The sequence below is a fragment of the Haliotis rufescens genome, unplaced genomic scaffold (assembly GCF_023055435.1).
Source record: "Haliotis rufescens isolate VD_foot unplaced genomic scaffold, xgHalRufe1.0.p SCAF_19, whole genome shotgun sequence".
NCBI classification, from domain to species: domain Eukaryota; kingdom Metazoa; phylum Mollusca; class Gastropoda; order Lepetellida; family Haliotidae; genus Haliotis; species Haliotis rufescens.
The window spans coordinates 17,685,376-17,697,500 of NW_025963879.1; the positions used below are offsets into that span (position 1 = coordinate 17,685,376).

General features: G+C 40.8%; 1 protein-coding gene across 1 annotated transcript in view; it reads right to left on the reverse strand.

Moving 5' to 3' along the window:
• The window catches only part of LOC124137554, a 49,412-nt gene that overhangs the window by 30,344 nt on the left and 6,943 nt on the right, over positions 1 to 12,125 (reverse strand). The window contains exons 5-14 of the mRNA XM_048398947.1: positions 12,089 to 12,125; positions 10,466 to 11,029; positions 9,625 to 9,666; positions 8,924 to 9,083; positions 6,767 to 7,047; positions 5,395 to 5,517; positions 4,402 to 4,437; positions 2,154 to 2,291; positions 1,386 to 1,517; positions 193 to 216 (exon numbers count right to left, since the gene is read on the reverse strand). The exon at positions 12,089 to 12,125 is cut by the window's right edge and continues 8 nt beyond it. Coding sequence (XP_048254904.1) covers positions 193 to 216; positions 1,386 to 1,517; positions 2,154 to 2,291; positions 4,402 to 4,437; positions 5,395 to 5,517; positions 6,767 to 7,047; positions 8,924 to 9,083; positions 9,625 to 9,666; positions 10,466 to 11,029; positions 12,089 to 12,125 — 1,537 coding nt within the window. The remainder of the gene's footprint in view (positions 1 to 192; positions 217 to 1,385; positions 1,518 to 2,153; positions 2,292 to 4,401; positions 4,438 to 5,394; positions 5,518 to 6,766; positions 7,048 to 8,923; positions 9,084 to 9,624; positions 9,667 to 10,465; positions 11,030 to 12,088) is intronic.

Genomic DNA, 12,125 nt, shown 5'->3' on the forward strand with positions numbered 1-12,125 from the left:
TAAAGAATGATGGGTAATTAATTTTTCATAAGGAATTATGTATTTTTGTTGATGATGATGATTGGCATCCGAAACAGAGTAATTTGTAAATTCAGATGAAGACGATATTTCATCTGTCACAGTGAATGGTGGACTTTTTTTCAGATCACCTTAAGTGACCGAATTCTAACTATCACTTGGCATTATACTCACAATAGCCAGTCACGGCCTTCGCGTCTGAAAGAATGAAAATCAACATGACTTGTGACACAAAAGAGTGCAAATTATTTACATGTAAGCATGAACCTGATCAAAAAGGGCATGTAACGTATATGATGCTAGCAACAACACCGGTAGTGAGTGAGTGAGTTAATATTTAACGTCACATCGGTAATATTTCAGCCATATCGTGACGAGAAGTTATTCATTAATAATATATATATTCAGACTAAATAAAACCTGTCATTGAAGGACAGTACAATAACTAGAATATCACAATTTCGATTTAAAACTAGCTGAGAACATTTATTAGCAGAAGGTATTAGTTAACAACACAATATAAAAATGGGGTAGAGATCGTCAGTAACTGAAGGGAGATCACCATACTAGGGACCATGGGGACTTACAGTACCTTTGCTTCCTGCATGGACCCCAGCGGGATTTATATCATCCCTTCAGTCACTGGCGATAGTTACCAGGTAAGATAAAGATTAAAATGACAAACATTCTACGTTTAAAAGTCTGGCATGCACAAAAATACTTCGAATGATGTGGAACTTACACCCTCTTAGGGGCTACTTTAACCCCCTCGAGGGTACCGCCACACACCGGTAGTGATCACATATAGTTTGCTGCTATGCTTTGCCCCAGAAGCCCTGTGATCAAACTCTTATAACCCATAGTGAGTGAGTGAGTTGGGTTTAACGCCGCTTTTAACAGTATTCCAGTCATATCGCGGCGTGTCAGCTTAATGTGGGGGTAAGCCCGAAGTGATGCAGGTCTCAGATGTTTACCACTTCGGTGAAACCCACGAGCACGGGTATGGTGCTGACAAAACTAGAAACATAATCGGGGCGAACCGGGTTTCGAAACCACAATCATAGTTTTCTGGCGTTCCCAAGGGACGCGACTCCTTGCCCAACGGACAAGGGGCGCATTAGACGACTGGGCCACCCATGCCCCCTGATTCACAATGAACTTTAAAGTGTAAATAATAATACAAGAGCAGTAGATAAGCCCTGTGAAGAACCTGGTTAGAATTGATCTTCAGCAACCCATGCTTGTCGTAAAAAGCGAATGACGGGACTGGGTGGTCAGTCTCACTGACTTGGTTGATGTATGTCATCATATCCCAATTTGGAAGATAGATGCTCATTATGTCAAACAACAAACAAAGAAACACATACCACAATATCCACAGTATTTCCTGCAGTTGGTCTTAGCCCAATTGTCATAAGGTGCAAGGCAGGACGTGGGAAGGTAGGACTTGCATTTGTCCAGTACATCTACGCAGGGAGCTGGGGTAGATGGGATGGACGCTGAGGACAGAAGCAGCAACGATGTTAACAGAAGTTTGCAATGGAATTGAATGATTTGTAGAAGACATTAAAAATAAATTATCTGATAGATGTAAATGTGTTGCAATATGTACATGGATACGTCTTTCTGTGTCACGGGTATATATTCACATAAATTTTACTTTACATCACATCTAAACAAATACATACCTTCCAAACTATTGTGAACTGTTTTCAGTTAATACGTAAGACTTCATTATAGCCTACACTACACCCAACAGTTTGTTTCCGTTTTCTGCAATAGATCTGAATAATAAGCTGCAAATATATGGAAAGAAATGAAACTAAATTAAATATATTATTTCTGAGGAGCCTCCGCGGGAATTTTGCGAAATAAAATGACTTTTGTTTTGTAGTATATCTTGAATACACTTCTGCAACAACCGATTTATCGCGTGTATATTTTCTTTTGACATCGCGACGTGCCGCAAGGTGGACCGACGTACCGCGAATATACCGCGCTCGCTTCGCTTTCGCTTTCGCTGTATATCTCTACCGGATAATGAAGTTGGATGACTCGCGTTTCACAGCGGAAGGAAGTTGTGCATTGTAAACAACACGCAATATAAGAATAATTGTGTAAGTCTGGTCACTTACGTGTACAAATATGACATGTCCTCTGACAGTTGACCTCGGACCATTTCGTGAACTCCCTGCATACTGTGTCGGGATAGCGGTCACAGTCGGTTATAGCGTCCTGGCAGGGGTCGATCAGAGGACCACTTGAGGAGGATGCTGCAATGGAGATGTTAGATAACGGCATGTGTTAAGCGTCCCCTACTGTTTGGGGACATTACATTGGTTCAGAAAACATACCGTACACATTCAGATGAGAATATTCGTATATTCCATAATTCACCTGATTAGTTATAATTTCCATTTTAGTGAGAATATACTACATATATCTAAATAAGGATATTCTTATATCTTATAATCATTCAGATCACTAATGACATTTTTGTTATGAAAATATATGAAATATATAAGAATATTGCAATATTCTAGGATTTACCGAATTAATACGTAAATACGTGACACTTTTTGTGGATATAAAAATGGATAAAAAGGAGTTGCTATCCATAAAAAAGTGTCATGTATTCATGTTCTCCCAACTACTAAAAGACTTTAATAAATACGTGCTATACATATTAAGATACGAATATTTTCATATACTCAAATAATAATGATAATACTTACAATTTCCAGAAAACATACTACCCAAATTTAGATAAGAATAATTATTCCATTTACCAGGGCGTGGCTAATTATTCATAATTTGTATATAATTAGCCCGACAAGACTTCTATATCACAGAATACATATCCGGGGTGTATGACAAGTGTACAAGTGTACCCGAATATTGTATGTCAGACCCGTGTTTATAGAAGAAGAAGAATATTTATTGTACAAAACACCCACAGGGGGCAGGGTACAAAACATGAACATGATTAATTAAAACATTGACATACAAAACAGAATACAAATATTGCTATGATTATATTGTTAGGAAGGAGATGCAGATTTTCTTTGCCTGAACATTTTGTGAATGAAATTAGAGTTAATTTTTGCAAAGGGCTCTGGTGGATTTAAAAGTATTTTTAGCTTAGTAGGTGCAAAGCAAAGCCGGGTGATGAATTTAGTTCCCCTCTCAGATTTTTGTAGAGAGGGCATCGCAACAGGAAGTGTTCCTCATCTTCTGTTTCATCGAAATCACAGAAGGCACATAATCTTTCTTCTGTTGGAATGTTGCAGTATCTTCCTCTCTCAATTTGAAGGTCGTGAGCACTGAGTCTTAGCCTTGTAACTGCTTTGCGGTGTTCTAATGTGGTGGTTAATTTTAGATATGGTTTAATTCCGAATTTGTCTCCTATATTCCCGCGGTGTCTGAGCTTATGTCGTTTGTGGAATTTATATGCTAGAGGAATTGGCACAGAACACTGACGTTGGCGTGTTGTGGAGAGATATTGCTGTCATATGTTTTCTAACTTAACCTTCTGGAAAAAACCCGAGTGTATGACTATATATACATGTAGCAGGTCAACTATATAAGACCGAAATGAATGAATTATTTGTTTGGAGGCGGTGTTGTTATACAGTCTTGAAATCCTGTGAATCGCAGGAAAAATAACGTGTAGTATGATGGAATAGATTCCATTTTGAAAGTACATATAAATATTTATGTCTCGATGCGTGCGACACTCATACATTTGCCAAGAAAAATAACTTTTCAGCCCTCAAAAAATCCTACAGGTGTTCTCTTTCGCCTTATCCTCTTTTCAAAGAGATGTAAAACACGAGAATAAATAGTCACCGTGGGATATAATGTGAAAACACATATATTTGCTAAATTCAAATAACATTCAGCTATGGATTGTGGTATTTTGTGGAAATCCCTACAGGGTGATGTTGTCACTAAATTGGATGTTTCAAACCACTTATTGGATTCTTCCTGACAGTTTACAAATCGTGACATGACACCTACATGCATTTCCTCTTAGGATGTTACTGTCCCAGACTTTGAGTCTGATACGACCTGACCCGTGAAGATCCGGGCTAGAATAGGTCTTCAGCAACCCATGCTTGCCATAAAAGGTGACTATGCTTGTCGTAAAAGGCGACTAACGGGATCGGGTGGTCAGGCTCGCTGACTTGGTTGATGCATGTCATCGATCCCATTTGCGTGGATCGAAGCTCATGATATCAATCACTGGATTGTCTGGTCTAGACTCGATTATTACAGACCGCCGTCATATAGCTTGAATATTGCTGCGTTAAACAAACAAACAAACAAACAAACAAACAAACAAACAAACACACTTTAGATCTGGTTGGGGTAGAAACTTACGTGTTGGCACGTATGGCGCGAGGCTTGGCGGGATCACTGAAACCAAAAAATAATGATTTGGGAATTAACTTTCGTTTCAGCAGTAAAACATATTCTGAAATAAAACAGGTCACGGTGAGGTGAAAAGGGGGTTAGCGTCGCTTTTAAAATTGTCGTACGCATTTAGCGACGTGCATGCACGTGTGTGTGTGGCTGCTTACACTTGTTCGGACTTACGCCGGATTTATAGTGCTAGCCCACTGATATACCATGTCACAATTTAACATGGCTACTCACTCAGTCACAGTATTCCGAGGAGACTAGTCCTTGTTTTACCCTCTAATGCCGAACGTGGGGCAGAATAACGATATGATATGTGATACATTCGTGAGCGTCATCATATGACAAGAGTGAATGAGTGAGTGTGGTTTTACGCCGCTTTTAGCAATTTTCCAACAATATGCTCGGTGAATACCAGAAGGCGGCTTCACACAATCTACCCATGTGGAGGATTCCCCCGGGCCAGAGGACGCTTTAACCACTGAGATACCCCATCGCTTTATAAAAAGAAACTTTTTTCACGATACAAAATTGAAAAAGATATTGCTTTCAAGACAGGTAATCAGCAGAAATTCTATGGTGCTTGGATGCTGTATCATAACCTTTGGAAAATGAGGAGCAGCTTTCATTTTAATTTTAGTTTTATACTTAAGTCATTAATGTTAGAGACCGGGTACTTTTCAGCACTGGAATATGATATATAAGCTTTAATATTTAATGCATACTTGATATATGAAGTATATTTGTATTACAAGAATGAATGTGTGAGTGAGAAGTTTGTTATATCCGTAAACAGATCTAAAATGTACTGATAAGTGCTATAAGTCATTGGCTTTCTGCTACCCTGGGCGGAAGCCCATTTTATATAACAGGTACTTCTTTTTATAAACAATAAAAGAAAAAAAGATACCCCATCGCCACCTGTGGAACTGTCTTGCAATGACGGAAACATACCTGCGCATGCCTTCTTGGCGAACAATGCCTTGATCTGGGGCAGTTTGCTGAAATCGTCTACAGACATCACGTGGGCGGAGTCAGGGTCGGATGCCATTTCATTCAACTCCGCCATGGAGATACCTGCAGACAAGAAGCCCACATCAGTGACATATACGTGGGGTCTGAGCGGGCAAGTAAACTGCCGGGCAAAAGGAAGTAGGCAATTGAACGTTGTATTTAACCCCAAATAAAATTACAATCTTTATCAAGACGTTATTAGGCTGAAAACATTTGCCGAATCTTAACTTCCAAAACACAACCATGATACCCTTATCATATACATCATCATCATCATCATCATCATCATCATCATCGAATAACCATTTCTTGTTTGTTTCATTTTTAGCCACCATAAAAACAAGGGCGTATACTCCCTTTTGCCAGGCAGTTTATTTGCCTTGATGCTTCTTTTGTTTGTTTTGGGGTTTTTTACGCCGCACTCAGCAATATTCCACCTTTGTGACGGCGGTCTGTACATGATCAAGTCCGGACCAGACAATCCAATGATTGATCTCATGCGCATCGATCCACGCAATTGGGATACAATGGCATGCATCAAACCAAGTTAGCGAGCCTGACCACCCGATCCAGTTAGTCGCTTCTTACGACAGGCATAGTCGCCTTTTATGGCAAGCATGGGTTGCTGAAGATCTATTCTACCCCGGATCTTCACGGGTCCTTGATGCTTCGGATTGATGAGGGAGGCTAATGCTGATGGGCCTTTGATAGACAAGGTATGATGCATGATCTGCATTTGACCATAAGAAAGCAGAAGCTGTTGCATGGCAAGACCATTTCTCTTTCGTGGTGTTAAACACATGTGAATCAAATACGGTCGGTTTCCCGTAGTGCACGCATAGAATCCCTGGCCCATTTCAAAACGAGATCGTATCGTTACGATTGTCGTAACTCCCATTGACTTTAATATATATTTACACAAGACGAAGAGCTATGGCCGCTTTGTGAAACGGGCCCATGATGTAACACACTTTTTAAAATACATAGCATAGTTAACAAACATTGTCAACTATTGTGTCTGTTCACGTAGTCGTTGCGTACTAAACGGATGCAAATGAAAATGTACCAATGTACAAAATCTGATCAAGAACATGGATATGAATAAAAGCAGCAAACCCCATTCCATGTCATGAATACTCCACTAAGGTGTTAAACGTGTTAAACGTGTTAAACGTGAAGTGAACTAGATCATCCGGTCCCGTTCCGCAAAGAGATCGCCACGACTGTCTTAAGTCTTTGTGAAAGTAAGGGAGTTACGATCGTCTTAACGCTACGATCGCTTTGTCGAACAGGGCCTTGGCTTGTAATGTACCTTTCCCGACACCAACAGAGAACACCTGCGTTCCTTTGTCTCGTGCAGCCTTAGCAAACGTCTTCGTTTGGTCCGGCTTGTTGGATCTGCCGTCGGTGATGATGATAGCGATGTTGGGGACGCCTGGGCGGTCGCCGTTCTTCGTGTTGAACATGTTGTCCTGGAGATACTTGAGAGCGTCGCCGGTGTTGGTGCCCCCTGAGACGTACTTGATGTTGGTGACGGCGTTCAGGACGTCCTGCTTGTTACTGTACTGGTCCAGGTGGAACTCCAGATAGGGCCTGCACGATGACAAGATGCAATGTTAAATCACCCACCACCAAAACCAAACGACAAAAACAACCTTAAAACTTTCAAGCCTCTTTGGACCTAGAATAATGCATAAAACACTTTGTTCCAATGGGGCACGGGTGGCCAAGTCGTCTAAGACGCCGCGATTCGCTGTGCAGAGTTGCGTCCCTTGGGCACGCCAGAAACCTATGATTGTTGGTTCGAATCCCGGTTCGCCCCGATTATGTTTCTAGGTTTGTCAGCATCATACCCGTGCTCGTGGGTTTCACCGAAGTTGTAAACGTCTGAAACCTGCATCACTTTGGGCTTTCCCCCCACATTAAGCTGACACGCCGCGATATGACTGGAATACTGTTAAAAGCGGTGTTAAACCCGACTCACTCACTCACTTTGTTCCAAATCTATGTTATTCATAAACCAACACAATTCAGCGCAGTCTAACGCATTCCATAGCAATGTAACGCTATCCAACGCAATCTAACGTAATTTAACGTTATGCAACGTAATGCAACGTAATGCAACGTAATTCGACGCTATTAAATCAATCGGCATGAGGACTGTCGTAATAGGGAAAGTTTGTAATGAACGTTCGTCCCATTATCTTTGAAAGCTTGGAAATAGTAATTTCCTCCAGTGCTTACAGTGAGTGAGTGAGTTTGGTTTAACGCCGCTTTTAACAGTATTCCAGTTATATCACGGCGTCTCAGCTAAATGTGGGAGGAAGGCCCCAAGTGATGCAGGTCTCAGACGTTTACAACTTCGGTGAAACCTACGAGCACGGGTATGGTGCTGACAAACCTAGAAACATAATCGGGGCGAACCGGGATTCGAACCCACAATCATAGGTTTCTGGCGTGTCCAAGGGACGCAACTCTGCACAGCGAATCGCGGCGCATTAGACGACTGGGCCACCCGTGCCCCCTCCAGTGCTTACGCTTTGCTTTTACTGTTGATATATATTTCTTTCGATGCATGTTGTGATGTCGTGCTCGTCATTGTTGATGTACTACTGGAATGCGTGTTTTATCAGAGGCAATAAAAAAAGACTGTCGTTCATAAGAAACATTGAAGGCTACTGGCACAGATCTGAAGATCATGTTTATCAAGACACTATACGAAACAAAGGTGAGGTGAGGTGAGGTGAGGTGAGGTGGAGTGAGATGAGATGAGATGAGGTGAGGTGATGGTTTAATGTCACGTTCAAGATTAATAAATAACGACGTGTATCCCAGTGAGTGTGTGATGTCATCACCGGGTTGTCTGGTCCAGACTCGATTATTTACAGACGGCCGTCATATGCATGTACCTGGAATATTGCTGAGCGAGGCGTTAAACAACAAACAAACAAACAAACAAACAATAACTTGTAGTAGTCCGATGACATATAGTGATATCCCACTGATTAGATACCATACCACGTGATACCCCACTCAGACACATTACAGTGACTCGAGTCAGCCAGTCCCTTGTTTTAGTCCATTAATGCCGAGCGTCAGGCAGGGTAACAACAAGTGCTATCTTTTCAACATCATTTGATATGACGTGACAGACGCCCTATCCACTCAAACACCCAGTCGGTACCAAAACTCATATGTCATGAAGCCTTTTAATATTTAGTGTTCATATTTGAATGAGTGGCAATTCAATTTAACTTTTCAATGAATTCAATAAATTTAAAAATATATCTCGTTATTTCCTACATTATACGTACAGGGTGCTTAACAAAAATGGTTCCACATTCAGTCTATACATGAAAAGCGATGGTAAGGTGAGGTGAGGTGAGGTGAGGTGAGGTGAGGTGAGGTGAGGTGAGGTGAGGTAATGGTATTTGACGTCTATGAGATGGGTTTGAGTTAATGTAATCACCTGGAGCTGAATTTTTCCACGCCGATCCTGATCTTGTTTGAGGCAACGTCGAAGTCTTGGACGATGCTCTTGACGAAGGTGAGGAGGAGGTTGAAGTTGCTCGAGCCGACACTGCCAGAGGAATCCAGCATAAACACGATGTCGGCCTGAGAGCCACACACTGAAGAACACAAGGGGACGTTTGTATATATTTGGGCAGGCAACTGATAGGGGAATCATCATCATCATCATCATCATCATCATCATCATCATCATCATCATCATCACATCATCATTATTATTATTATCATTATTATTATTATTATTATTATTATTATTATTATTATTATTATATCCGGGGTAGAATTAATATTAAGCAACCCATGCTTGTCGTGAGAGGCGTCTAACGAGAACGGGTGGTCAGGCTCGCTGATTTTGTTCATGCGTGTCATCGTATCCCAATTGCGTAGCTCGATCCTAATGACGTCAATCACTGGATTGTCTTGTACAGACTCGCTTATTTACAGACTGCCGTCAAATCACTGGAATATTGCTGACTGCGGCTTTACACAACAAACAACAAACAATCTAGCTATTCGATTGGTCGCTGGCCGAGCTGTACGGATATCATGACGTCATAATTTATTATGGGACGCCATTTGCTTGTCACGTCACAATAGACCCCGGATCTTTAAGGAATTATGATAACAGCACATACTTACACTTCGGTAAAGGCGTGGTCTGGTCCGGTTTAGGTTTGGCAACTGCGGAACAGAAGAACTTTGTAAGTGATATGAACATTCATAGTAAATAGGCCTTTCCATATTTACCAGACAAAGCTCATTTATGTCTTGTGTGAATGCATGTACATTGAATCACAAACATGTTAGTATTTAGTATTTCACTAAAAGAATTATGCTCATATTACAATCATATTATTTAATTTCAAATAAGCCGATTTAAAAAAAAAATAATAATAATTTTGTGAGGAGTAAAAGAAATATTGTTTGACTTAATCATTTATTTTCTAAGATTAGATTACCGTAGTCCTATTGAAAGGCAACTAGCTTTCAGTTATTCAAGTAAACATTTCACTATTTAGGTGTGTAATTTTAGTAAATATATCTGTGCTATCATACATGCTTAAAACTCATAATTGCTATGATCACAGGAAATGTTTGAATTATGAAAGTTCAAAGTAATAATGTTGATAAGCGTTGAATAATTACATATTTGACAGATTAGTCTTTAAACTGAATATACAACAACCCACTTGACAAGACGGACCAGATATTCTTGATACAGTTGTAAAACTTATTGGAGTGCAAAAGAAAATCTAACGCTAAATATGGCTTACTATCTAGCACAATCTATTACCATAATCTATGCGAGAAACGTAACAATTGCTCGGCAGAACTTGAATTTGAAATTTGAAATTCGATGATTTTAAAAAATCATATTTGAAATATCTTTGGGGTCCAGATTTATTTAAATTAATCATCACTATTCTTGAAATCGTGAAAGAAACATGCTCACTTTAATTTTGTTTTGAGTATACCTCACCTTCGCATGCCTTGGAAGCTAGAATGGCCTTGAGATTCTTTAGGGCATCAAAATTGGCAGCTCTGAAGACATACTGACTATCGGGGTTGCTGGCGATGTTGTCAAGTTCCTGGTTGTTGATGCCGTTACCGATACCAATAGCCATAACTTTTACCCCCTGACCTTGTAGCTTAGCACCGTTGGTCTTTGTGAGAGTTCTCTGTTGCGAGTTGCCGTCAGTAAGAACGAAGGCAATATGTGGGACATTGTCTCTCATTCCAGCAGCTTTCGTGAAGCTGTGGCTGGAGAGATAGTCCAGGGCGTCGCCGGTATGGGTGTTGCCGCCATGGTATGAAGTTTTGGTAATAGCAGCCTTCAGTGCCGTCTTGTCAGCATATTTGTTCATGTCGAACTGATGCCGGGTGGTAGACGAGAACGTTTCTAAGCCGATCTGGACGTCGTGTGGGCCAATAGAGAAGTCGTCAACAATCTGGTTCACAAACGCGAGCATCTTCTTGTAGTTGTCTCTCCCAACACTTCCGGACTCGTCCAGGAGGAAGACGATGTCTGCCTGTGCGCCACAGTCTGTGGAAGACACATACGCCATGTAAACACGACTTTATGATGAATATAATACTAGATACAGTTGCAGGCGACGTTTGAATCACAAACCACCAAAACACCATCTTCCCGAGGCAAGAGCGTTAACTGACTTTAAAAGTCCAGTTTCCACCCTTGCCGAAATAGGCTGGAATTCCTGGGCTCGATCGTAGCGCCACCAGAGTTATGTCCCTTCTGTGCCTCTCCTATTGACCAATCAGATTTCACCTCTCGTATCAAACAAAATGGCGCCACCAGTCAAGACGATCTGATCGATAATCAAGATCTATATTGTGATAAAACGGATCTTACATCGCGGAGTGTATCAAATCACGTGAGCTCCTTGATTAAAAACATGAAAAGATTTGGAATATATATGTTGACACCGAGTTGGCAAATCTTGCAATCGACCGAAATCTGCATGACAGTTTATATATATAATTACGAACCGGATTTCGATTCATTGAGCGATTTTGATTGGACTATGCATAGACTCGTTAGTCCAGCCAAAATCTAACTCCATAATACCAGCCCAGTTCGGCAAGGGTGGAAACTGGACTTATATGGTCAGTTAACTCCCTTGTATCGGGAAGATGCCAAAACACAGAGGGAGATGCCCACAGAGCAGTTCAGTCTCCCCTCCATGAGGAATAGACAACTCAAGTCACCTGTTACATTAAGATGCTTTTAGGTTCAATTAGCATTCACATTACTATCCGAATCTACCGGGTACCCATTCGTCGCTGAATGAATAGTCCCATTTCGAACAAAGTGTTTTTAGTTTGCTTTGGGACACCGGTCTGTGTTTTAGTAGATACATTCTTGAATATATTTGCAAACTTTTCCATGAATCGGAATTACTGTTCCGTAAAAGTTGTACTACAGGCCAAATATTGCACATTGTCTTAAAATAATATTCGTGGACTTTCTGAACATGGTAATAACTTGATAACAGATGTGTACTATGAGCTGATATGGTAATTCATTGTTGTCAAATGTTAACACTGTGACAGCAATGTTTTCTAATATACGAATTATACTTACTTGGTTTTGCCGGTGCGGGTGTGGTGACTACAACTGT